At 38.8% G+C, this 26021-nt stretch overlaps 3 protein-coding genes across 7 annotated transcripts in view; 1 reads left to right on the top strand and 2 right to left on the bottom strand.

Annotated features, from left to right (window-relative positions):
• Positions 1-576: 576 nt before the first annotated feature.
• erap1b (endoplasmic reticulum aminopeptidase 1b) lies at positions 577-11070 on the bottom strand. The gene is made up of 19 exons (XM_012918083.4): positions 10714-11070; positions 9893-10403; positions 9407-9545; positions 9087-9221; positions 8780-8900; positions 8291-8445; positions 7734-7847; positions 7391-7522; positions 7037-7168; positions 6827-6910; positions 6535-6692; positions 5666-5745; positions 5370-5553; positions 4952-5108; positions 3345-3529; positions 3090-3251; positions 2846-2986; positions 2466-2547; positions 577-2334 (listed from the first exon to the last, which is right to left on the bottom strand). The coding sequence occupies exons 1-19, from the start codon at positions 10748-10750 to the stop codon at positions 2164-2166; spliced, it is 2880 nt and encodes a 959-aa protein (XP_012773537.3). The 5' UTR covers positions 10751-11070; the 3' UTR covers positions 577-2163.
• Positions 11071-13639: 2569 nt separating this feature from the next.
• Positions 13640-22730, top strand: naaladl1 (N-acetylated alpha-linked acidic dipeptidase like 1). The gene is made up of 19 exons (XM_004546923.4): positions 13640-14058; positions 14210-14382; positions 14800-14921; positions 16387-16506; positions 16929-17121; positions 17258-17351; positions 17446-17550; positions 17821-17906; positions 17993-18112; positions 18190-18275; positions 18407-18470; positions 18727-18794; positions 19166-19254; positions 19820-19913; positions 20234-20315; positions 20585-20758; positions 20976-21063; positions 21167-21259; positions 21894-22730. Exons 1-19 carry the CDS (start codon positions 13649-13651, stop codon positions 22090-22092), a joined length of 2460 nt encoding a protein of 819 aa, XP_004546980.2. The 5' UTR covers positions 13640-13648; the 3' UTR covers positions 22093-22730.
• Positions 22731-24487: 1757 nt separating this feature from the next.
• Positions 24488-26021, bottom strand: part of atosb (atos homolog b) — a 29853-nt gene continuing 28319 nt past the window's right edge. For all 5 annotated transcript variants that reach the window (XM_014407194.4, XM_004546924.5, XM_014407195.4 and 2 more), the window contains one exon: positions 24488-25997. In XM_014407194.4, the coding sequence (XP_014262680.1) occupies positions 25844-25997 (154 nt within the window). In that variant the 3' untranslated portion in view covers positions 24488-25843. The remainder of the gene's footprint in view (positions 25998-26021) is intronic.

The raw sequence follows: 26021 nt of genomic DNA, 5'->3' as shown, positions 1-26021 counted from the left end.
TACAAGTTCTTAGCTGAAATTTACTGGCTAAGAAAAAATGAAAGTAAGGAAAGTAGTGGAATAAAACATTTTTATAATAGTATCGTGTTTCCTGTCACCTCTGGGCAAGAGAAGTTAAATCTGATGATTCATTAGTCGTCATTTTAAGGTATATTAAAATATGTAACAATTTGTAATTAATCTGGACACACTTAGCTTAATAACATCAGATTTTTCCTTCACTATGCATTCAGGTGTTGTGTCATGACGAGTCTTGTTAAAAGGTTTATTCCAACCATTTATTTTACACTTCTATAAAGACTCACTGTTGTGTGAGTCTTTCAGAGCAGCAATATTAGCTGTTATTATAGGCAGGATTAATACACCGCTGATCCTAATTTATAAAATCTTTTTGTTGTGTGTCTGAGAAGAAAGCCCAAAATTCAACAGGAAACACTCCCAAACTGGAAGAACACCTGCTGATCAGAGGGATGAGGAGATACAAAGGTTATATCCATAAAACTCACAGGGACCGAACATATAACCCTTATCAAACTACTAATATAATTAGAACACTATGCTGTTAGAAAAAATGCATTATAGTTCAAAAGAAAAACTTTATTTGTCCAACGTTTAATCAAACCAACACACATCTTTACATTTTCAACAACGGTTTTAGTAACAGGAGCATAAAAATGGAAATATGCTACTCTGTTCAATAAACCAAAAAGAAAACAAAACACACACACACACACATAAAACATTTTTTCTTACAGTGCTTTTTGTCTTGCCGAGCTTACTCATTTAAATAAACTGTACCAAAACACACACCAGCGCCGCTGGAATCCATGTTTAGCTCCTCAGTATTAAAATTTACCCAAACTGTGGAAAAATATAAACGTACAGAAGTGTAATCTAATCTTTTAACGACAACCAATAAACTGTAAAAATATATTAAGCGCAGCGCACTACATTGTCTGTTTCATTGGTTTTGCAGCATTCACTCGCAGACATGCCCACATTTTTAGGTTTTTTTTCATCAAAAAAACTTAAGTCAGACATTCAGTGCATTTCTTTTGCACTATTTATATCACATCGTATAATCTTTATGCTGCTTCGCACTGAAGCAGAATTCAACATTTACTGTTAAAAAGCAACAACTGTGACTTCATCCAGCCAAAACAGAATTTAAACTTCACAGTTAAACATACACACTTGCACAAAGACATACTCAGCACACACAAACATCTCTGTGGAAAAAAACAAGCTCTTTTCTTCAGAAAAAAGGAGACTATTACAAACAACAAATAGGTTCATTTAATAATTATGTTATATGCTAAGGCTGCTTTTCCCCTTACTGAGGACTGTTATGTTAGTGTGCTCACATGTTGTTTTGCACCATGCCTGTGCACGGTTTGACCGGTTTGATCATTGTGTAACATTCCCTGGCACACTTACACTGTTGAATGAATGGTTAAACATATTGTGTCTGTGCTCACTTTAAGAGTTAGGCCCCAGATCTCACATGTGATTTAGTTGGACTCCTGTATGATTGGTTTCCATGCAAAAAAAAGTCTCCCATTAGCCCATATAAACTGTAAAATCAACTTCATTGTGAAACTTTTTGGAAAGCAGGTGTGCTGGAAACTGAGAGGAAAACACAAACACACATCAGCAGATTGAGGGAGAAGGAGGGAGGGAGGGAGAGAGAGAGGGAGAGATGCTGAAGCAAACTGAAGCAAACCTGGTCACAGAGGGTTAAATGCAGCTGGACTGGAGAGCGAGCTGACTTTTAGGACGTTCTTAGAATGGTTCATTAGTTTTGTTTGGATCTGAAATGCACCTGTTTAACATTTTTTTAGGCTGTAGTTTAAACAAGTGTAATTAAAAAACTCACTAGTGTGGTCAGTCAGTTTCAGGGTATTAAATAATACTTATAATGACCCACAATCTTTCCCAAAGCAAGCTCATTTTTTTGTAAACTTGTGGGACTGGGTAGAGATTTAAAGTGATTTTGACACAAAAAAAATCCAATTTAAGTCAGGACTTACTGCTATTATAGACAAACTTGAGCTGAAAAACAACCGTCATTGTGATCAACTTCATCTATTTTGTGGTTTGAGTTTACACAGATTTGTTTCTGTTTGTAATTATTCACTATTCATTATTTTAACCTTCCTGAAGCTATAAATCCTCATGAGACACTCGTCGGTTGCGCTTGTCCAGCCAAGCCTGCAGAAGAGGAAGATTTTTGTCCATCCAGCGGATGTTATCCTCAATGGTCTCGTAGGCCTGCTGGATGCACCTCATCTCTGAGCCCGTCTCCTCTGTCAGGGAGCCGAAGAAGCTTCGTACCTGAGTCGGTGTAAAGGAGGAAGACTTTGATCGACATTCTAGATGCAGCGTCCTTAATATTTAGATCCAGGCAATATTCTTGTTATCCGAAATACGGACATGCCTTCTGATCGAAATGCAGCCATACTTACCTCATCTAGCATCTCTCTAGTAGAGTACTGGTTAGTTACCCCAGTTACCAAGTATGATATAGTGCTGGAGCCGAGGTCAAACCTGTGACATCAAAGCAAACAAACACCAAAGTTCAAATTTTTTTAACCAGTGATAGAATTCCCTATTTTGTTAGGGAATAACTTCATATCAATATATAAATAAAAAACAAACAACATTTTCTGTATACAAATAAAGTTTATACTATAGGCTATTCTGCCAATTTTAATACTCTTGGCAAAGGCGGTGCTCTCTCCTGGCTAAACAAAAGTATCAATATGTGCAAAACTGACAAGACTGAGGATTTAAGGCTGATGGTGTATTGTGGATGATAAAACATGTGTGTGATGGGCTGACTGACTTCTTGATCATAGTGTGCCAGTTGGCTCTGAGGAAGTCCCAGGCCAGCTGGTAGCCATGGGGGTTCTTGCTGACAGAGACGACTACGTCTGGGAGGTCCTGAGTCTTCATTATCTCACCGATGAGGCTCTGCTCCATCATCCTGCAGACACAAAGGGAACAGTAAAGGGAGAGCAGGGGTAATTATATCCCCTTAGCTTTAGCTAAGAAATACTGATGTGTCCCAGTTCCCATAATCTACACACCACTTGAGCTTGTCCTGCAGTGGGCTAACAGCCATGGCAGTCTTCATGCGGCTCTTGACCGACATTTGCAGCGAATGGCGGTACTTCTCAAAGAGGAAATCCCAGCCCTCTGGTGTTCGAGCTCCAATCACAAACACAGCCATGGTGATATCAACAGGAAGGCTAAAAAAACAAAAACAAGGAGGCTTTCAGTTCAGATGTATATACATAGTAAAATCAGATTTTCTTGTGCTATTGTTGACTATGACTCCAAACCTCATGGTGCCATCAGAGTCCTTCCACTGGTTAAAGAGCTGGGTGGCTTTGGTCACACAGGGAGCATAGTTCCTGACACAGGAAAACAGCAGCAGGTAACTTCTCAACACTCGCTGAGACACGGAGCCGGAGTCATTCCATTCCTGCTGGTCAATCAAATCCTGGAACAAATCTACAATATAGCTCTAAAAAACAAAAAGAGACATTAAATCCTCCTTAGAGAGTATACAGTTACAATCCACATACTGTATGTTTGTTTTCCTGCAAAGAGGAACGTCAGGCACCCCTCGAACGATGTTTGAACCAAAAAAAAAAAAAAAAAATTTAACCAGTTTTTCTAAATTGGAGTTTTATTGCATAATCACAATGGACATGGTTGAAAATAACAGGAAAATGCATTTAAGGTACCATAGATTCACTGCTTTTAGTGTATGCAGTAAGACTAGCGAATGACTTCAGGGGTATACTAGCAAAGTGATACCTTTGTATCAGGGTTTTCCTGGTCCTTACCTTACCTTCAATTTTTTAACAGAATATTAATTATTTTAGTCATTTCTGAAATAGAAAATTATCACTACAAATTCATCTTAATAATGTGGAGACATAAATAAAAAGAATTAAGAAGCGAAATAGCTCTTAACAGATATTAAATATGATATTTTGTCACTAATAAATCAAAAGCATGACTTTGTTTTTGCTCACTTTTTCACATTTCTGTATTTATGAGTATAGATTAGACAAGACTAGACAGAAATCAGCTGCTTTCTTTAAGGTTTAGCACAGCACACCATCTGCCGCCATCTCGTGCGTTCCCTAGCATCCTCCTCTGTCACACCAACCCTCTGCATGTCCTGCTTAACTATATCCATGAATCTTCTCTGTGGTCTTCCTCTTTCTTTCTGCAGGGCAGCTTCAGCATCTTCTCTCCAACATATCCACTATACCGTCTCTGCTCGTGTCCAAACCACCTCAGCCTTACCTTTCTATCCTTGTGTCCAAACTGCTTGAGTTAAGAAGTGAAATTTCTAAAACGGTCCATTCTTCATCTCCGCCTCCTGTCTCTTTAATAAGTATCACTGTCTCCCAACATCACTACCATCTTGTAAACCTTCTCTTTTCACATCCATTGTAAAATTCTAACAAACTGAAATTATATATAGTGTGAACCCTGCTTCTTAGACATTTCACATTATAAACTAAATTATATACAAAATGAATCTTTCATTACACTGATTTTGGGACAGTACTTTTGTTTCGTGACTCAGGTACTCAAGATAACTTATCTTGAGTACCTGAGTCCATGACAAATTTCCCAGACTGGACAATAAATTTTATCATAATATTTCATATCATATTGCACTCTGGGGCACTTGGCTTATAAAACATGTGCAAAGTCAAAGCCTTTTTATTCTTTTTCAGTCCAGTGGTTGATATGCGTGGAACACCTGAAGTCAATAATTCAGATGGGTGAATGTATAGTTTTACCTTAAACTACTGTAAAGGCAAAGGTTATTCTTGTTTTCCCTAATTGGGCCTGTGCTTTGTTGAGCTTGGTCGCACTATGTCACTGAGTCACATATGTTGGTATAATGTGCCAGCAAACTAACCTTCATCTGGTTCTCCAGCACCTTCATGTCTCTCTTTTCCATCAGTTTGTAAAGCGGCACAAGCTCTCCAAAGCCCTGAGTCACAGCCATGATCTTGGTCTCTCTGGACAGGTAAAGCGACAGCTCCAAAGCCGTGTCGAGCCTCACCTTCTCTATACTGCAAGACAGATGTCAGGTAAACATCCTGCTCCCCTTTTCTCCTTTCTAGCATACTGTGTGCTTGGATCTAAACATAATTTTAGCTGATATATTTCAAAATTCTTGGCTTTAGAACAAAGAGTAGGGAAAAAGCAATGTATGTGGAATGTATAATACTTTGTTTTCCTGCAAAGCTCAATATATCAGACTGCTTCACTTAAACTAGATACCAAAGGATAGACAGCTAATTTTGGTGTTAATATGCAATGTTTAAACAGACCTGACAAGCTGGAAGACATTGTGGATGAGGTTGGCACGGTCATTACCGCTCAGGGCTGTGTGACTGTGTTGCAACAGCTTGATAATAGAGTTCCACCCCTCGCCTGCATAATGAACCATGTAGTAACCACTCATGTCCACGTTGAACTTCACCCAGTCTACCTCTTCTGGCAGGAACAGGACATCTGAACAAGACAGAAGAGTAAAGAGAAGCTTTCAAGTGATGATGACTCGTGAAATTTAAATGAATATTGCCGTTTAAAAGAAAACCAAGGCTCAATGTCATCAAGTACTCACCAGTCTTTGTCTTAAGCAGAAAGCGGTGGACGGTGTTGGAGGCACTGGTCTTGTACGTCAGCGGGATCTGCCACAGGAATCTAGACACACAAAATAATGATTAATTAAAAGGTAATGTCTTTGTTTAATCATGATTAAATCAAGATAAGCAACTGTCAAACTGTTTATTATGACAATAAAAATACTGGAGACCGCCAGGGTGATCCCTCTGCCTCATAGCAGACACCCCTATGGTATCAATTTCAAAATCCTACATTGCCAAGTTATTGCACTCACAAGAGTTTCAGAAAACCTGACCTCTGACCTTTCATTTTTAGGTCAAGTTCAAGTCTTGACCGTGAGTTCAAGGTCAGAGGTCACTGACCTTGAAATCAAGGTCACTGAGAATAGAACTCATCCGAGATTTTTAGTAGATGCAACTATGGTATCAATTTTAAAATCCTACACTACTGTATTCTTCAGTTATCACATTCACAATACTTTGGGAAAATTGGATCTCTGACCTTTGACCTTTAAGTTGAGGTCACTGAGATATTAAGTTGTCCAATATTCTTAGTAGATACACTTATGTTATCAATTGAAAGCTCCAACGTCTCCTCATTCTCGATTTATCACATTCACAAACTTAGTTGTCCACACCGCCCCATCAACCTTTTACAGCTGAGGGGTAAAAACATAAGACTATTATTGGCTGGAGAAATGAAAGTGATGATTTTTCACTGTAAGCTTCAAAGACAGCTACACAGTTACAGGAACTGTTCAGTAAACTACAGTTTAAATATTGCACCCTGCTTCCCGCACGCTCCAGGCTGAAGACAGCTTAATGCTGTAAACTTGCATTGTAACAGAAAACGCTCCTGACAGCATACCCTTCACTCGGGGAGGGGTCGTCTGTCTTCAAGTAACGCTCCTGACTGAGCCTGACCTCCCGACCTCTGACCTCCACCGTGACCAGTGGGAAGCCTTCCTGCAGAGTCCAGGTGTCCATGATGGCCCTGACGTCTAGCTCATCACCAGAGTACCACTTCTGTATATACAGACAAACATAATGTTGTATAAATACAACAACGTCACAGGAGTTTATTGTAATTGCTAAAATATGCTCACAATCAGAGAGCTTTGTTGAACAAGTTTGCTACCAAGCATCAAACGACAACTTACCGAGGCTCCGGACTGAGTTTTGCGTTTAGAGCAGAATTCTGTGTGTTTCAGGCGACCTTCATCCAGATCATGTGAGCTGCAGATCTGAAGCACATTTAACAGAGACGCGTATCACGATGAGCCACATTCAGCATTCACAGTTACATAAGAAGAAAAATGACTGATGAAAAATCAGTCCTCTAAAAGAGAGACCGCTCACACATCACTCACATTGGTCAGGCTCTCCCACAGGTGGCTGTTCACAGTGTTTTGGTAGCTGTAGCGCTTCAGGTATCGGACGATGCCAATCTCAAAAGCCTCAGGAGTGAGGAAGTCCCGCAACATATTCAGAATGCATGCACCCTGAAAACAAAATACATACATGCTTCTAAAAAAAGGAACAATATGAAACGTAGATAAGTCCTTCAGTGTTTTGATTCAACTGCACAGTGTGGGTTCAGCTTTGGGAATTTATGTCAAATATTAACAGATTTTACATGATGATGAAATACTGAGACGATTGTTAGTTTCAATATCCTACACAAGTACAGAAACATGAAACAGAATGTAACAGCCGAGGTTAACCTTGTCATATGACACATCGTCGAACATCTCCTGGATCTGTGTGGGATTTTCCACAGGGGTGGAGACTGGGTGGGAAGAGCTGAGGGAGTCTACTTCCATAGCCTCAAAACATTTTGCCAGGAAGAAATCATCCTGGAAGAATGAGAGGATGGAATCATGTTTATGCACATCTTTGTAGCCTTATCCAGCAAAACATAGGAGTTGTTCAGCTAATGTACACTACTAAAACTATGAGACTGTGACTTTAATGTCCTTCTGGTTTTTAGTAAATCATTTTAACTGATCTGTATGTTCCAATAGGACCTGGGATCAGTCAGTTTTAAATAGAGTTTCAAAGTCTCACCACATGAAGTTCTGGGTACGTGATGTCGAGAGAAACAAACTCCATGAACTTGGCGAAACCTTCATTGAGCCACAAGTCATTCCACCACTCCATCGTCACCAGGTTTCCAAACCACTGGACAGGTAGGAAAACATGCAAGAACAGCATTAAACATGCTCTTTCACCTTTAGTGTTGTTATACTGTACTAACGACTGAAAAGTCAAACAAACCTGTATCTACTGCACATGCTACGCTCAATCATACTGACAATAAATTTAAGCAAATTTTCTTTGTAAAGCTCTGACTTGGAAAACTTGGTACAGACTGATGAACTTTGACACGAATGAGTTTATTTTTTATTTATTTTTTAGATTTTAAGCCTTTATTGTGACAGAACATTGAAGAGAAAAGACAAAGCTGGGAGAAAGACCAGGTGAAGACATGCAGTAAATGGCCTCGGCACTGATTCAAACCCAGACCTCTGGATTAGCCTTATAGCACATGGGTTGTCTGCACAGCCTAGCCATCCCCTAATGCTTTACTTTTAACTTAAAACAAACAGAATCAGTGCAGCTACCTGGTGCGCAAGTTCATGGGCGATGACCTTGGTGATGCCCAGCTTGTCTGAAGCTGATGACTTTTCAGGGTCAAAGAGGAGGCCGGTCTCTCTGTAGGTGGTCAGTCCCCAGTTCTCCATCGCACCTGACTGGAAGTCAGGAATAGCTGCCAGGTCTGCAGAGGGAACACAGTCACAAATAATGTGGTACAGTCATGTCACCTCACGGTTCGACTAGGTATGGCTTACGTTCTCCTCTGATACATCTACAGAGCAGTCTACACCTAAATTTACATATTTGTCCTGTCAAAGCGTTGAGATATGAGGTATCATGTGATCCTGAATGTGTGCACAAAGCACAGTTTCCACACAGGCGAGTAAAGGATCAGAAGCAGACAGAGACTTATGACTCATCAAGTCTTTTCTTGCTGTTGTAATATGTTACAAAATAACAACTGCTACACCAGTGTCTGTCTCTTAACATGGAAACACAATGTGATTTCCACTGACCCTGTTTGGGAAGTGGGTAAGGAATGTCAAAATAGTCATCATAGAAGTCCAGCAGCTTGACAGCAGCATCCAGTGCAAAGGCTGTCTGGTCGATCTTCTCAGGGACAGCATAGATTGAAATCTGAAGGGAATCACAGTAAAGAACAAAGAACAAGCAAGTTTTCTCAGTTAGTACAACAGTCATTAGATGACACGTCTGATATGCTTCACACCGTGGAGATGTATACAGTACCTATGCAAAGTATTTTAGTCAAACTGCTGACTAAAAAAAGTCTTTTTAATAAGAAGCATCTGGTGTGCATCTCACCTTGACACCATGCTGGGTCGTCTTGCTCACAGACTTGAAGTCCGACACAATGTAGGCAACCAGGTAAGTGCTCATTTTCACAGTGGTGTCAAAGTGATCCTCAAGCAAACCACCTGGCAACTCCACAGTTTTAACCTGAGAAACACAGGTGTGTTTTAATAATTAAGAAAAGAAAGGAGAGGTCCATAATATTGCAGATGTGCATATATAGTCATATGTATATAAGCATGTTGCTATTTTGTTCTTTTTAATAAATCCATATTTCTGGTAATTACTCATTTATGCTTAAAGTAAACTGGGACTGGTCAGTCTACATTTACCATTGGCATGTTGGATATGGCTATGTGGCGTGGCTCTCGAATAATTCGTATGGTGAAGTTGGCTTTGAAGGCGGGTTCGTCAAAACAGGGGAAGGCTCCACGAGCAAAAGTCGCTTCAAACTGCGTGGACGCCAGGACTCTGAAAATGTAATTAAGCACAAAGTGAAAGTGGATTAAAGCTGGTGTGATTAGGAGCTTTCAGCACTAAATAATCTTTTTTTGGTGAACTTTAAGCTTTTACTTGCACTGATTTTATAGCCAATTCCAAAGTTGCACTACATTTACAATAAACTCTTTGTTCTCTGTTGCAAAAAGGAAGATTTTACTTCAGTATCCGATAACAGCCAATAAAATGGAGGTGAACAAGGATGCCATTCATTTTTTTCTCTGACGTTCTTCAGTTATTTTAGTTATTTGTCAAAAGAGAAATTTAGTATTATTAGTAAAATAAACACAGAGAACATTCAAAATGCCTCGTGGCCTTACCTGACCTCCCCGCTGCTGGTGCGGTAGCTTCCCTTGTAGAAACCATGGAAACTGTCAGACAGGTTGGCAGCAAATGCCAGATGAACTTCATACTTCCTACCTTTGATGAGCACCGAGTCTGACAGCAAGGCTAGCTGATGGAAGCGAGGATACTCCAACACCTTAAGGCGCTTAATGCCTTCAGGTGCCAAGAGGAACACATCGGATATCTGCATTTGCTTGGCATGGAGAATGACAGTGTTGGTGTCTTCATGCACATCAAGCTCAATACGAACAACGCCAGTGAAGTCCAGGGTGGTCAGATTGGGGTGTATGGCCAGGTCATAGTGGAGTGGAGTGACGGTTGTGGGAAGTCTCATGCGGTCCCAGGGGAAGGGCTGACCATTGGTGGCAATAGGGAGGTCTTTGGCCTTGGCTTGATTTGGTAACTGTGCTCCAGATGAGGGAGAAAAGGGAACGAACAGCACCAGCAGGAGAGGAGCCACTAACATGGTGACAACAGAGGCGGGACCTGAAATACAAACACAGAAAACTAAATGCAATATTTCTCCGCTTACTTGTAGTGTCACACAGCAAACACCGAACATCTCAGGATAGCTGGACTGTCAAACAAACTACTGCTTCTCATGGTACTTTATGACACATGACAAAGGACCGGGAAAAGCATTACTTTCGATTTCACACAAATGGATTCGTTGTATAATCATGCATTACAATGCAGTCAAAATGACTCAGATTTTCAGAAGCCATAAAGCATCTTATCTTATATTCTCATTATTTTATAAATTATGTGAGCTATATGTAAAAAATTGCTAACTTACCGCTTCGTCTCCTGCACGCAGCTTCAGCAGAAATCATTGAAAAATGAAAGTGAAACACAGAAAGGGGGGAATTGCATGCTGGGAGAAAACGAAGGAAAGGTTCACTAAGCTGAGGTGTCAGTTTAGGTCATTTCACTTACAGCTGTGGCTGTAACTCTGAGTCTAAGACCTGATAAAGACGCTTAAAATTCAGGGTATCCTGTCATGTCTGCAGCTCATGCTTATATTCCAGCTGTGAGTTATGAAAACATACCGCCTATTTTTTCTTTATCAAACACTTCTGGTGCACATTTTTAAACTACTGACTGTGTTACACCACCATCACAATAAAAGGGGACAAAACGCACGAGCAATTTGTATAGGAAATGGACGGAAACAGGAACTTCCGTGTTTACAGCCCCCGCAGTAAATATATTTAACCACTAGAGGGCAACGTTGCTTCGATTAACGGTTATTTCCGTGCGCTTACTGTCTCAACTCTCTTGTATTTTGGTTTTCAGTTGGTCCTCGTCGAACATTTTGCAAGAATCCGAGATTAAATAACGTGTTAAAGTTTATTTATTTTGAGGAACACTGATCCATCCTCAGTGAGGATCAGTTCCAGACAGAAAATAGTAGTGTACGCTATGGTCACCTACAGGTCTACAGTTATGGACCACATGTACCCTTTGGGTGTCAGTGTATGTCACTGAGTGATAAATCTTTCATTATTGTTAGCATTTTTCTGGTTGAACATGACAAGTAAAGTAAATGAGTCATGAATACTAAAATTAATTGAGCTCAAGCTCATGGAGTGGCTGTAACTAAGGAGGTAGAGCAGGTCATCTACTGATCAGACAGTTTGTTCCCTGGCTGCTCCAGGCTGTATGTTAAATATCCTTTGGCAAGATACTAACCCCAAGTTGCTCTCTGATGCATTCATCTGAGTATAAATGTGTGTGACTGATAGATTTGCAAGTGTTGTGGAAAATTTAACAATAACCTGCAATGGGGAAACCTTTTGAATACAAGCGCGCTGATTCACACAGGTGTGCACACAGATGTTCACTGTCCATAGACATAAACTACACCTTTCTTGGCTGCTACCTCAAAGCACATTGTGCGCTGTCGGTCCTGGGTGCTGCACCACAACATTCAATATTTAGTATTTACTGCTGTTTACACTTAGCTAGATTAATGCGGTGGTGTTGTGTTTATTATGTTGCTCTGTTTATTTGCTTGTTTTCTCTTCTTTTCCTCTCAACAGGTGATCCAGGAGGTTTTTTTTTCTTTTTTTCTCTCTCTTTCTCTTTTTAAGCACCCTTTCTCACTGTCCCTCTTCCCTTCTGTTTTTCTTTTCCTTCATCTTTCTTTCTCCCTTTCCTATCCCCTAGTCATGTCTGTCCCATCTGTAACAACTGAAAATAAAATAAAATAAATAATAACAACAAAGGTCGATCAAATGGACCAATACGGCAAGATGATCCACTTGGTAAAGTAAATTCATTGGGTATTCTTGTTGGTCTTCAGACAACAATTCTGACAGCTAAAGAACCAAATGGGACAGGCAAAAAAAACAACCCCAAAAAACAATAACCTGCAACACACCCAGTGAGCTTGATTTGAAGTGGGTTTAATAAACACATTGCAATGTGGAGAGAGCATCCCAGTGAAACACTAGGACTATCTCTGAATTGTGGCCACTGCCTGCTCTTACTATAGTAAAGTGAGAAAGTGATATTACTATAACTAATGTGATATGATTAAATATGTGATTAATACATGAGAAAAGAAATCTACCTCCACATATGCCACTAAACTCTGACTTATGCACATAACAGACAGCTTAATAAAGAACCCACTGCATCTTTAGGCACTTTGTTACTAGCTTCTTGTTACAAAGTTGCACATTTTGGCATTTCATTTGGCATTTCAGCCAGTGATATTTGGGATATTGAAAAATAAAGGTGGTTGTACAAAAAGACTTTCAAGCTTGTCAGCATAAACTCTGTTTTTGCCTTATAAACTGTTTTTCCAGTTATGTTTACCTGTTTCAATAGATCACTGCACTTATTCACATCTTCCCTGCAAAATATAAAGAAATGAGGAATTGTTCAAGACTTTTACAAAGTAGTGTCGAAAACAGCCTGCATGCAAAGCATGTTTAGTTAATGTGTTGTACGACAACATTAAGGGCTGAAGGATTTCTGCATATCTTTGACACACATTTATTTCTTTCCTTACCTCTGAATTCAAACAGTACATTTTAAAATGAAACAAAGCATGCAAAAGGTTCAAGTTTATTCTAGTTCCATGTGACCAATTTTCTTAATCGGTCCACGTTACTGTGTACTTTTTTTTGTTCTCCACATAAAATTCGAATCTTTCAGGTTCCTTTTTTGGCGTGCTATCATGATGCAGTTAAGTAACAGGAAGTCATGCATGAAAGTCATTAGTCCCAACAAAGATTGTGTTTATTTAGTACTGATACCAAATAACTCACCGTAGTCTCACAAGATCCATCCATTCATTATTTATAGACACAGGCAACAGTCTCTCATCTCTTGTGTATTAGGAATATTTGGACATTCCCATTTTGGTACAACTTCGGCATTAAACCCTACGTGGATTTAATGATTTCAGTGGATTTTCCTTTATTGGTGATATTTTTTGTTTGTCTTGTAATCTTTATATTGTTAATATAGTTTTTAAATTACATTTTAACAACATTCTAACTCTTATATATTTTTTACTTTAAGAATTCTTTAAATATAAATATACATACATAAATTGACTTGAAATTAAGTTAAGAAATTGAGAATTGGGTTGAGAATGACATGTTTATAAAGAAAAGAAGAAAAGGATTTAGGTGTGCAAACATTGAAAATAAATGATTTTCAGTCCCCTCACACATTTACACATGAAGGGATAAAGTCCATCGCATCTGCAAACATTAATGAGTAAACTTTACAATGACCATGTCTTATGGGAGGAGACTGCAGGGGCTGCACTGTCATTACATTCAGGAATTAACAATGCTGTCTTACATAAGACGGGATTCATAAAAAGCTTACAGGTCAAAAAAAAGATCTTTGGGGAAGACTCACTGTCAGGGTTCAGGTCCAAAGAGACTTTTTCACAGGAGGATCTCATCTCAGGGAAGAGTATGATAAAACAGGTGATAATTGGGGTTGTGTGTGGTGCTGCCGTACTGACCGTAGGCATCCTAATTGGTCACTTTGGTATTGCCAAGAGCGGCACCTCTGCACCATCGTGGCTGAAAGATGTGGCCAAGGATGTGGATGAGAGCCTCATTGAGAAGTTCATGTCGGAGGTGGACAACATTCAGATTCAGGAAAATCTCAGGTCAGTTTCCTTATTTTTTAAACAATGTTATAAAATCTCACCAGCACCTCATTTAAAATCCAAAGAGTATAATTTAATACCATTACCATTCATTCAAGTATTTCAAAGGCTAAATTGCCATTGAAGTTTTATCTTTCATCTTCCTTCACAGGAGCCTGACAAAAGTGCCCCATATGGCTACCACAGCTGGAGATGAGGAGACTGTACAGATAATGCTTAAGAGATGGCAAGACCCTGAAACTGGACTAGACAAGGCCTGGAGAGAGGAGTACTGGGTCTACCTGTCCTTCCCTGACAAAAATAACCCTAATACAGTCACTGTAGGTGAGTGAAATGCTTGTGAAAAGCATGATGACAGAGGGAATGGTTACATTATCTTGGTCAAAGTAAACATTACAGTATAAGAAGGAATGGTTTAGTTAGCTTGTGCGGTATGATTAACTACAGTGAAAGCTGCTCCATCAGCATTCATAGGATTATTCCATGGAAGACAAAATCCTTTAAGTACTTTTACATTGTTACGTTTTGGTTATATTGTATATTTTTTTTCCATACATACGTATTTTGTCTTTTAAGAAAGTTCCATTCCATACTCAATCCAACATACCAAGAAAACTGGTATTAAGCGAAAACTATCCACTCTCTGTATTTAACACTCTTTCTAACACTGAGAAGCTCTTCAATCTGCAAGCGCCCTGATGTCTCACAAACAGACCTTTCACCATGACTTGTTAATTTCAGTGAGCCCAACCAATACGGTGCTGCACACAATAAGAGAAAAAGAAAAGCCTTACACTCCGGACCAAAGCGATCCTGAGGTGGTTCAGCCGTACGCAGCATACTCCCCTGCAGGACATGTAAAGGTAAAAAGCTACAGCCTTACGCATCAAGCACTAAATTTAACTTATAAATGCAAATCACTCAAAATAAAACTGAAGACACATCAATTATATTACATTTAAAATATCTGCTTTATTCTCATTAACCAAACAGAGTTGGCCAACAGCTTTCATCCTGTTTCTGAAATGGGACAATCTGGCAAAACAGTCCTCAAAGAAACCTCCAGTGTTTTATTGTGTGTTTGTGCACAAACACTGAAATATTCTGTGTCTATGGAACTCCTACACCATTTCTGACCATTAAATTACTGAAAGAATGATAAAATAATAAAATCACATGATAGTCATAATTAGCTTACTTGTTGTAACCTTTGAGGCTGCACGTTGTATGCTTACTGAAATACAGTCAGTATACTTTTAACTGTTGCAGCTACATGACTGAATATTCAAGAAAGATGTTTAAAAACCTCTGCTCTGAACAAGGATTAAGTTGCCGTGCAACAAAAGCTAACAGTGTTGGGTTTAGTTCACATAGAGTGTTTATGTGAAAACCTTAAAAACAAACAGGGAATGAGTATGTGACACAAATATTTCCAGGTGTAAAAGAGATGGGATTTACTTCTGACAAATATTATGGGAAAATTTAACATTGAATGGAAAAATAAATAAATGAATGAATATGCTACAATCACAGATTATTTTAGTGTCACACTTTTCAGTAAATTAGGCAATAGCGCTTGTTTATTGGTGCCATAAACTTCTCAACATCAACTTCAAGGCTAAAATGTCTTTCATAGACTTGCCAAGTACTGATAATTTCACGAGTTATGATGTAGACTGCGTTAGCAAAACGTCAAGAGCCAGTCTGTAAAGATTTGTATCACTGTCAAGCTTTCTCATGGCAGTAAAAAAAATGATACCCTGATTAGGAAAATAGACTGTTCTAGCCCGACTCACTTTATGAATGCAGAACACACAATAATAATAATAATAAAAAACTTTCCCCAGAGACAATACAAAATACATGCAGGCAAACGAACTCCAACTGAAGGTGGCAGCAAAATGCAAAGCAAAAGTAAAGTCAGGGGAAACTGAAGCAAAGTTAAGATAATAGTAAAACACTTGAATGCCAAGAGCTACATAAAGGTTCAAACAGGGACATACAGTGATTCTGTGAAGTACACAAACTGATTACTAACAACCAGATTGATACCAGATTGATATTGATGATAACAGTGTTCTGGACTATGAGCCAATGAGGGAAAGGCAGAGAATGACTAAGGGGTAAAAAAGACAAAGACAGGAAGCAAACTAGCAAAGATACAAAATGTAAGTGGCAAATAAAAGAGGAGCATTAACAGACCATTACATAAACATTAAATGTTTTAAAATTTGGTTACAGAAAGATTTAAATCACCTTTTCTTCATATCAGTTCACTTTTTTGAGTTTCTGTTGCTCACAGAGCGTTTCTATTTCTCATGGTTTTAGGGGAAATTGGTTTATGCCAATCAGGGGAAGCCAAGTGACTACAGCGAACTGAACAAGACAGTGGACCTCAGAGGAACTATTGCTATCACCAAATATGGTGGCGCAGGAAGATCGGCTAAAGTGAGTTTCAGAATGCATCATTAAATCACCGATTTGTACATTTTAAGCCCAATTTTGTTTGGTTATAAGCAAAAACCATCAACTAAGCAACAGGGTTAATTCTTATTGCCACTAGTTACATGTTAGTTCAAACTCTTACTTTAACAAGTGGCATAATTGTTTTATCTAATCTACATAAACACTATTCTGTAGTCACAAACTTTTATATTAAGATACGCTGACATCACGTGAGCTAAAAAAAAAGAAAGAAGATTACCGCCACACACTTCTAGTAAATTCTAACTTTATTAATATAGCACTTTTGCAGCTCAAATTCCTCTAGAGTGGACAGGTTTGATGACAACTGAAATGTAAATTATAAAAGAATAAAAGTGTAAACCAACAAATTACTGTTTACAAAATGCATTATGTGTCTCATCCAGGCCATCAATGCAGCACCATATGGCGTCGTTGGAGTGCTTGTCTATACAGATCCTTTGGACATGAACGATGGTCTCATGTCAGACGCCAATGAGACGTATCCTCACTCCTGGTACATGCCACCCAGTGGCGTGGAAAGAGGTTCCTACAACATTGACTTTGGAGACTTGCTGACACCTCACTTGGCTGCCAAAGGTTAACCATTGCACTTCTCCACACGCCAAAAAGATACACGCTATATAGCTTCAAACACATACACTATGGAAATTTAAATCATGTTTAATTCCTTTTTTATTATTTCAATTCTTAAATGTAATCATTTATTTTACAGAGGAAACATACAGAATCAATGCCACAGACATTACAGGCATTCCTCCTATTCCAACTCAACCAATCGGATTTGAGGACGCCTATCGATTGATCTGGTTTGTGACAAGATAGATCTGCATGTGTAACTGATACAGCCTAACAAAGGTGATGATTACTTTAATAATATATTTTTTCCATTGGTCATTTCAGTGAGTTGGGAGGAGAACCAGCTCCAGATGCATGGCAAGGAGGATTCAACTGTACCTACAATTTTGGTGGTCCAGGGTTCAAACCTACATCCAGTTTCACCAACAGGTAACCAACAGTATAAGTAAAAAGTTTTAAAAAGTAAAAAACCTTACAGACCTTTTCAACTTAACTATTTTTGAATAATTCAATTAGATAATTTAGAATCAGTGTAGTAAACATTTAATTCGCCAGCCAACTTGATCATTTTTATTCACTATACAATTTCATGTCAGATGATTTACACTTGAATAACCAATTCCATTTATACAAATACATGTTTTTGGAGCAGCAGTTAAAGCCTCTTTGTCCCCTTTTCTGTGTTGCCTTTCATGTCAGTGATGTAAAACTGGACATCTACAACTATGAAGAGGTGAAACCCTCCTCTAATGTAATGGGTTTTATCAGAGGAAGTGTGGAGCCAGGTGAGACCAAGGTTGGATCGGCAATTTAAGATCAGCTGTTTTGATGTTGTGATTATTTTGTGTAAGTGCTGTGTTTATATCCACAGACAGGTATGTGATATACGGCAACCACAGGGACAGTTGGGTTCATGGTGCGATAGATCCAAGCAGCGGCACATCAGTCATGCTGGAAATTACCAGGGTGCTGGGCAAGATGGTCAAACAGGGTGAGGAGGAGCTGGAATGAATGACTGTTTGTATAGAGTTCTCGATAAAGGCTGACCTCTGTGGCTCTCTATTGTAGGCACCTGGAGGCCTCGCAGGTCCATTATTTTTGGAAGCTGGGGAGCTGAGGAGTTTGGCCTTATTGGGTCTGCAGAATACACAGAGGTGATTTGCAATTTATCCACAAGACTACCCACAACTCCAAGCAATGTGTAAAATGGCCATCTGTGTTAAAGATATAAAGATATAAAGTGCACATTCTTCTACACTTGACCTCGTTCTTGTTTCTGCTCCAGCAATACTTTGCAGCACTCAGTGAACGAAGTGTTGCTTACATAAACGTGGACATTGCAGTATTTGGTAAGAAGCTCCACACTGCACCTGTACATCAGAAGTAAATTTAAATGTATTCCAATCAGCCAGTACGACACAAACAGCTAACAGGAAAAAAAAATGCTCCTGGAGTTTCTTAAGAAATGTTAAAAATATAAATCTAAATCTGATTCTTTTGCACATAGTCTGCATGAAATGAAACGCTGTGTTAACACACCTAAGATGAATTTATAGGTTTAATAGTGATGCTCTTGCAAAACAATTGTTGTCTTGCATTATTCAGCTAATGCTACTCTCGGAGCTTCAGGCATGCCATCAATGCAGAATGTCATCTTTAAAGCTTCAAAACAGGTGAGCCCTTTGACTAACTACTATCTAGACAAAACCAAGACTTTTACTGCTCAGAAGTGTGGTTTTTAGCTAATCTGGATCAATTAAGAATCAATGAGCTTATGTGATAGTGAGGCGCCAATACCGTTTTTCACAAGAATCGTTACCGTTTCCTCATTTTGGTTAGATTTTAGTGAAACTTGAACCCAATAAGCATCTGATAGGTCTTCGTACTTGTAGGTATTGGTCCTATTTACAGGCACTTATCCATTTTTACAAAAATCTCTACCCGTCCTAGACTATTCTAGAGTATCTTTCCGACTTTACATTGCAATAGTCTGTCAATCAAGATGGATTATTTATCATATGAATTACTGACCTTTGTTTTCTAGGTTAAAGCACCTGGCCACGAAAAATCTGTGTATGACAACTGGTTACAGTACACAAACAAAACCAGCCCCACCCATGGATTAATTCCCAGGTAATAAACTGCAGCCATATCTTGTTAATCTTGCATTGAATCTTGGAAGAACAGTTGTCTAGGATTCTATTCAAAATCACTTTTCTCTATTTGAAAGTTTAAAAAAAAACAACAACAACTAGATATTATATTGACATCATAGATTTTATTCCGCATGTTTCAGGTATAAACATATTAGTTTTTTAAATTACCAGTGGCCACAGTAGTGTTAGCTGGTTCATTGTTAGAATGTAAAAGACTTGTAAAACACAATCTGAGCTTAAAACCTAATCAGAAGCAATTAAGATATGCAATTTGCATATTTTGTGTATTTACAATAATGTATGAGATACAGAATTTGATTTTTTGTTTAGTTTTATTGGTTCTATGTCATCATAATCATTTAAATGATCTAACAGACAGTTGGTTTGGTTGGCCAAGTCCTACTTTCTTTGTGATATGTATTTTAACAGAATTTTGCAGTGTTTTCATTATATATATTCATATTTAATTCTATCCCATGTCTCTCTGCTGAAATATCTCAGAATGTGCTCCCAATGTGATGTTTTCTATCTTCTTTCAACAGGATGGGATATCTGACAGGAGCAGGGAGTGATTATGCTCCCTTCAGCCATTATCTAGGAATCACCTCCATGGACATGTCATACACATATGACAAGGTACTAAAGATGTACGATTGCACGATTTGACACATAGACAGAATAATACTGCACAGTTTTGCTTTTAGAGCCTTTTTGTGCAGTCGCAGTAAATGTGCTTTAACTAGCGTGTACTGATTGTGTATTAAAAATAAGAATGATAGATACAGTTAAATGCTCTGGTCATTGAAGCCAGTTGTTCATTGTACATTTTAAACCAAAATAAGCTGCAAAAAGTGTTTTATTTTGGCATTCACATATATTAGGAGAAGGCAGGTGTTAACTGAGCTCATTAAGATAATATTGTAACTATTATTGTATATATATTTGTCTTCACACAGACTAAAACAAATGCTCGGATTTATCCTGCATATCACACAGCATATGACACTTTTGACTATGCTTCAAAGTACATTGATCCTGGTGAGAATTTTTTTTTCCCCCTAGTAGTCTACTTCTTGCACAGTAAGTAGAATAAATGAATCCTTGTCTAACCCCTTTCCTGTCATAGTGCTATGACAGGAAAATATTTTGCCAGCAATGGAAGAAAAAGAAAAAGCGTTGCATTTCTCAAGAAAATATTTTCTGAGTTGTGGTTTTTCTGTTTTCAGATTTGATCACTGAAAATAAATAATTAGCTGAAAAGAATCAAATTATTCCTTTATAACATTAGCTCATACCTTCTCTTGTAGGCTTTTTCGGTCATCAAGCTGTAGCCAGGACTGCAGGAAATGTCCTGATCCGACTGGCTGATAGCTTGATCCTGCCATTAAACTGCGCTGACTATGCTGAAAGTCTGGAGGAATACCTCAGCACTGCTTTGAACCTATATGAGCAGAAACTTAAAACTATGAACATTTCAATGGGTAAGTACAGGAGATCTTTTGAGAGATGTGGGGGGAGGGGATCTTTTTGGAGCTAGGTAACACATCTTATACTTTAATGATACCCTCTGAAAGTGTCTTGTGCATCTATGTTTTGTCTTGTATATCTATGTTCTACCCCAATAATCAAGTGTAATTAGAGAGAATAAAAGAATACAATCATCACTGGGTGACAGCAATCATCTGTATCTCGTTTCAGAACCCCTTAAACATGCAGTGACCAGCTTTCGTGCTGCAGTTTCTAATTTGGAGAAGGTGATTCAAAGTCCAGACCTGGCAAATGAAACGTAGGTGCACACATTACATACAGTATGTGCACAGTCATATCCACATCCATTCAAACAGAAATGAATACCAGCCCCCTTTGCTTTACCATGTCTTTTTCCTCAGGCCGCTTAAGGTTAGATGGATCAATGACCAACTCATGCTTCTGGATCGAGCTTTCTTGGACCCTCTGGCTTTCCCAGATAAATATGGATTTAGGTAAGAATGTGGCCCAGTGGATTGCGCAGAGATTTCTGTGGCTTTGGAAAATAATAAAATTATAGTGCCTAGTGGAGTCTTCTGTGTCATGCAGGACACAGTACACAATGAGAGAAGAAGGATTGTGGGGGTTAGTGAAGTCCCACTGTTAATAAAACATGTTAATCAAGACATGATTACAATGGTTATGCCTACTATCTTAAATAGGACCAGGATAAGGCCTCAGGCCTTAAGTAACCTTTTAACCCCCACAAACAGCAAAAGTCTATGGAGCCACTGGAGCTGGCAAAGTTGTTAATACCTATAGTGAAAGAAGTAACAGTGATACACAAACATGGAATGCAGTAGTACGGCATTTCTGGGGCAAGGAGCCCTTGGGAGAAGCTAGTGAACAATATGCAGAAGGTAAACACATGGAATTAAGACAATGTGTTTTAACAGTACTAGTGATTTGAATATGGCAGTGCCAGTAGGTTAAATCTTGGCCGGCTGCTGTTACGCTCTGTTGATTGTTACATTTAGTAGTCTTTTGACAAGAGATACCAAGTGTAGTGAATTGTTTGTTTCATTGTAACTCAGAAACACATTTGATAACACTGTTGAGCTAATCTTTATTTTGTTGTGTGTTACACAGGCATGTTATCTGGGCCTCAAGCAGTGCTGGCAAACAAACCTTCCCAGGTCTAGCTGATGCCTATGCTAATGCTGAGTCATCAGGGCAGGCCAGCGACTGGGACAAAGTTCACTACCACCTGTCAGTATTAAGCCAAGCCATACTGGGTGCCGCCAGCACACTGACTGATGACATGCAGACTCAAACTTGGAGGAAGTAACTGCACTAACTCAGGAATTTAATCAAAATGCCAATGGCTTTAAGCAAGATTAAGTATACCAGCTGTTGTTAATAGAGGTTGGTTTTGTTTTTGATTACTTTATGCAGTCTTTCAGAAATGAATGAATAAAAATGGAGGAAAGAAAACTTGAAAGGCAAATGTGTTTGGGGCACTAGTCACCATGAGGCAGGAACATCTTATCAAAGGAGATTAGACCACAGTTTTAATTTTTCTCTTTTGGTTACAAATGCAAAGATGGTTTTGGTTTCTTTGGTAGAAAACTAGGTTTTGTATCCTATAAATGTATGATATAAATATTGTCTTTATTTTTCAAAAGAAAGCTTTGAGTCTTGAGCATATGGTGCCACTTTCCTCCCACACATTTGTCAGTAATATTTTCACAACAGTAACAGCTGAACATATGTAATGAGAATGTGCCAAGACTTTATTATTTGTTAAGCGCCCCACAAAGTTGTACCCCTGAACTTCTCAACTGTCTCATAATTAGGAAAAACAAACATACAGAATGCTGTATTGTAAACTGGATTTAAGGCCCATAAAGGAATGGTTAAAAAACTTCCATTGATGCTATTGGATGGTGTAATGGCACATGGAGCAATAAAATTTTACTCGGAAATACTGGTGCAAAGGTTTGTGTGATGAGTCCCTATCCCACGTGTGGGACTAATAAAGGTTCTTATCTTATCTTATCAGCAACATAAGAATTATAAAGGATTTTATGGCAATCGGCATAAAATAAAAGATGATGATCTGAGTTTTAAAGAGGTTACATCATTTGTATGCAAGGTACAGCTGGAAAAGAAATTCTGAAGTTATCTATACGTGGTTTAGTTTGAATCGTACTGACAAGCTACAAGTCAATGAAAACCTGAGCACTTCATAGGCCTCCTGCCAGTGCCTATGGTGGAGCTGCAGTACTGACCCCTACCAGCAGGGGTCAAAAATACTTTGACACAAGTGTTGCAAACCCAGTGAAACAGGCTGAAGAGGTACTTTCACACGTTCTCCTTCAGGGATTCTTCCAGGAATTCATTCACAATGCAAAACTGAAACTGCAAATGTATTAAACAAGAAAGAAAATCAAAAAGAGTTTAGCCAAATTATAAAATCTGGTTAAAATTTAAACAGTGTTATTCACCCTCATTTAATCCATCCAATATGCTTTGTTGTAAGTTACACGGAGGTAAATCTAATTTGTCTGCTTTGTGATGTTTAAAGATGCATTCAAACCGATGTGGAAAAGAGGCAAGCTGCCTTTGAATGCCCCACATTAATTTTAATGTATTTATTGACACCGTAAGGAAGGATTAAAATCTCTGGAGATCTACCTTTGGCAGCCCATACCTTGGGAGAGGTAATAGGCAGTAGCAGTAGCACAAATAAACTCTTTAGGTGCAGACACTCAGTGTTTTCCTGAATAAGGTGTAGGATCACTGCATACTTTTTTCTCCTCTCCAAAATCTTCCCACACTATAACCAGTGTATTTCAGGAATGATTGCTTGTATTGTTGGTGTGATATATATAGAGGTTCTTCAGTATTTTTACCAGGGGAATACTTACAAGCCATGGATTTTTTTTTTTTCCTTCAGTAGTGCTGTGTGAATAGCATTCACAGAGTTTGACATTCATATTTGCAGAGTTGCCCAGAACAGCAAAGGCAGTCTGTTTTTAGCCACTCAGCACATTACAGCTTGAAGAATTCTCTCATGCAGGATAGTAAACACTTTGCAAGCGTTGGATTCAGATGGATGAAATAACTATGCTCAGGCTTTGTTTTGCAACCTCTACTCAGCTGTTTCCCCGTATACTATATAGTATACGGGCATTCCTGGACATTTTTTTTTGCTCAGAGAAATGCTCTTTTTCAGACCGCTCTTCATAAACCCTAGAGAGGGATCTGCCGGAAAGTTGAATACTTTCTGCAATGCCAGTTGAGAGTAAATATTGAACACCTGACATGCAGTGATAAATCCGACAGTATTATCTATGAGTGCAACCCCTTATTTAAACATCCCATTTGCATTGTGACTGATGAGGAAAACTACTTTTGATATAGTCTAAGGAGCTTGGAAAGAAAAGCGTCTGGACTTATTTAGTCCCTTTGAACCCTAGAACTGAAGAAGCTTCTCGGATGAGAGGTGAAACGTCTTCAAGCAACCTAAAGAAGTCCAGACGCTTTTCTTTCCAAGCTCAGACTACGATGACCTGGATGACTGAGAACCTTCACAGATACTTTTGATATAGACTATAGTTACATCCCGACCTTTAACCATTTCACATGGCAAAGTCAGTATGAGTGTGAACATCAGCCATAATGTTATAAAAACGAAGTGTCTTCGCAATGCCATTCAAACAAGGAGACGACGCTGGGGCTTTACTTGCCAGTCGCAGAGTTTATTATTTTAAATATACATAGACTATCCCGTTCTCATATTAAATACCCCACAACCCGTCCTCCCTCATTATTCCTCCCCTCCCTCACCCTCATTTCTCTGCTTTCTTTGTTCTGCCTCCAGAGAGAAAGCTTGTCTGGCTGAAAAACACACTCTACTTTGTGCAGCATATTGCTTATTAAGACATTTGCGAAAACATAAATTAAAAAAAACAAAAAACAAAACTACAGCTTGTCTTCCCCCCCCAATTTCTGCTCCAACATCTGACTGCAGAGAACAGTATCTAAACAGGAGGAAATAAAAAAAAAAAAAAAAGAAAAGAAAACAGCACAGTGTCCCTCAGTCTGGCTACATACAATGAAGTGGATTCCCAAGTTTTAGTTTTTTCATTGGTTTTTTTTGTTTGTTTTTTTTTTAAACTCGCATGTATACACAGTGGTCTGTACCGTGACAGATAGACAAAAACAAAACAAAAAAAAGAGAATTCCTTTCTTCAACAAATGTCCTGAGTTTGGTCAGATCATGTCGCCGTGTTGTTGTCATGTCGTGTTGTACATGAGACATCCAAACAAAGTGGCCGATTCAATTTCAGCCCTTGCTTTCACTAGTGTTTGTGTCTCTGTTCATCTCCTCTCTGCTCCTCAGAAGGTAAATAACCCTCACGATCAGGGGATGGGACTGTTGTTTACGGCTTTTTTTTTCTTCCTTTTTTTAAATTGCTGTTACAATTATTGGTCCAATGAGGCAGTTGGAGCTGCAGGCAGAGTGAAGGACAGTGTGATACGGCACTAGAGGAAAATTCAGGTGTTTAAGTCACAAGGCATGCATGTTAACACTGAACTCAGAGTCACCACCAGAAGTGTTTCTGCTGTTATGCTTGTATCATGTCCCGGGCATGAGTCTTGTCAGTCTGTTTTGGTGTGTGTTTGTGTGTCTGCGTCAGTGTTTGTGCATTTTTTTTTTTTACTTTTTTCTTTTAAACAGATTAAGGTCCTGGAAAAGTCCTGCTTTTAATACCATCCATGCTAGACTACCCTGACATCAAGATTTCATCTTTTCAGCAACTGAAGGTGCAAAGAAACCCATGCTTGTTCCTGTGACATTTTCGATCTGCATGTGGGCTCTCAGTGGAGAATAAATGCATAAAAAGCAGGTCTTTTCCAAATACCAACACTGTGACATATGTGCACATGTGTCTTCTGTGCTTCTGGTATTTCTCATGAGTCTTTTCAAAATTTTATATCCAATATTCTAGAAGTCACTTTCCCCTCTCCTCTTTAGGAAGCACACGAGAGACTGCGTTGGCATTACGGAACGTCAAAAGGTCAAGGTGGGATCACACACGGGGGGAGTATTTGGGGTTTCTTGGCACCTCGGTGAAAGATTTCAGCTCATATGGGATCCCCGTGTCCACTTCGATGGATTTGCGGGAGAATAGCAGCCGGATATCGTTGTGCAAGTATATCTTTCCAGATTTGGAGCTCTGGAATCTAAGAAAAATCAGACCAAAAACA

Source organism: Maylandia zebra, linkage group LG12 (assembly GCF_041146795.1).
Source record: "Maylandia zebra isolate NMK-2024a linkage group LG12, Mzebra_GT3a, whole genome shotgun sequence".
Classification (NCBI taxonomy): Eukaryota; Metazoa; Chordata; class Actinopteri; order Cichliformes; family Cichlidae; genus Maylandia; species Maylandia zebra.
The sequence above is the reverse complement of the archived record's forward strand: the minus strand, read 5'-3'. Positions and strand labels throughout refer to the sequence as shown.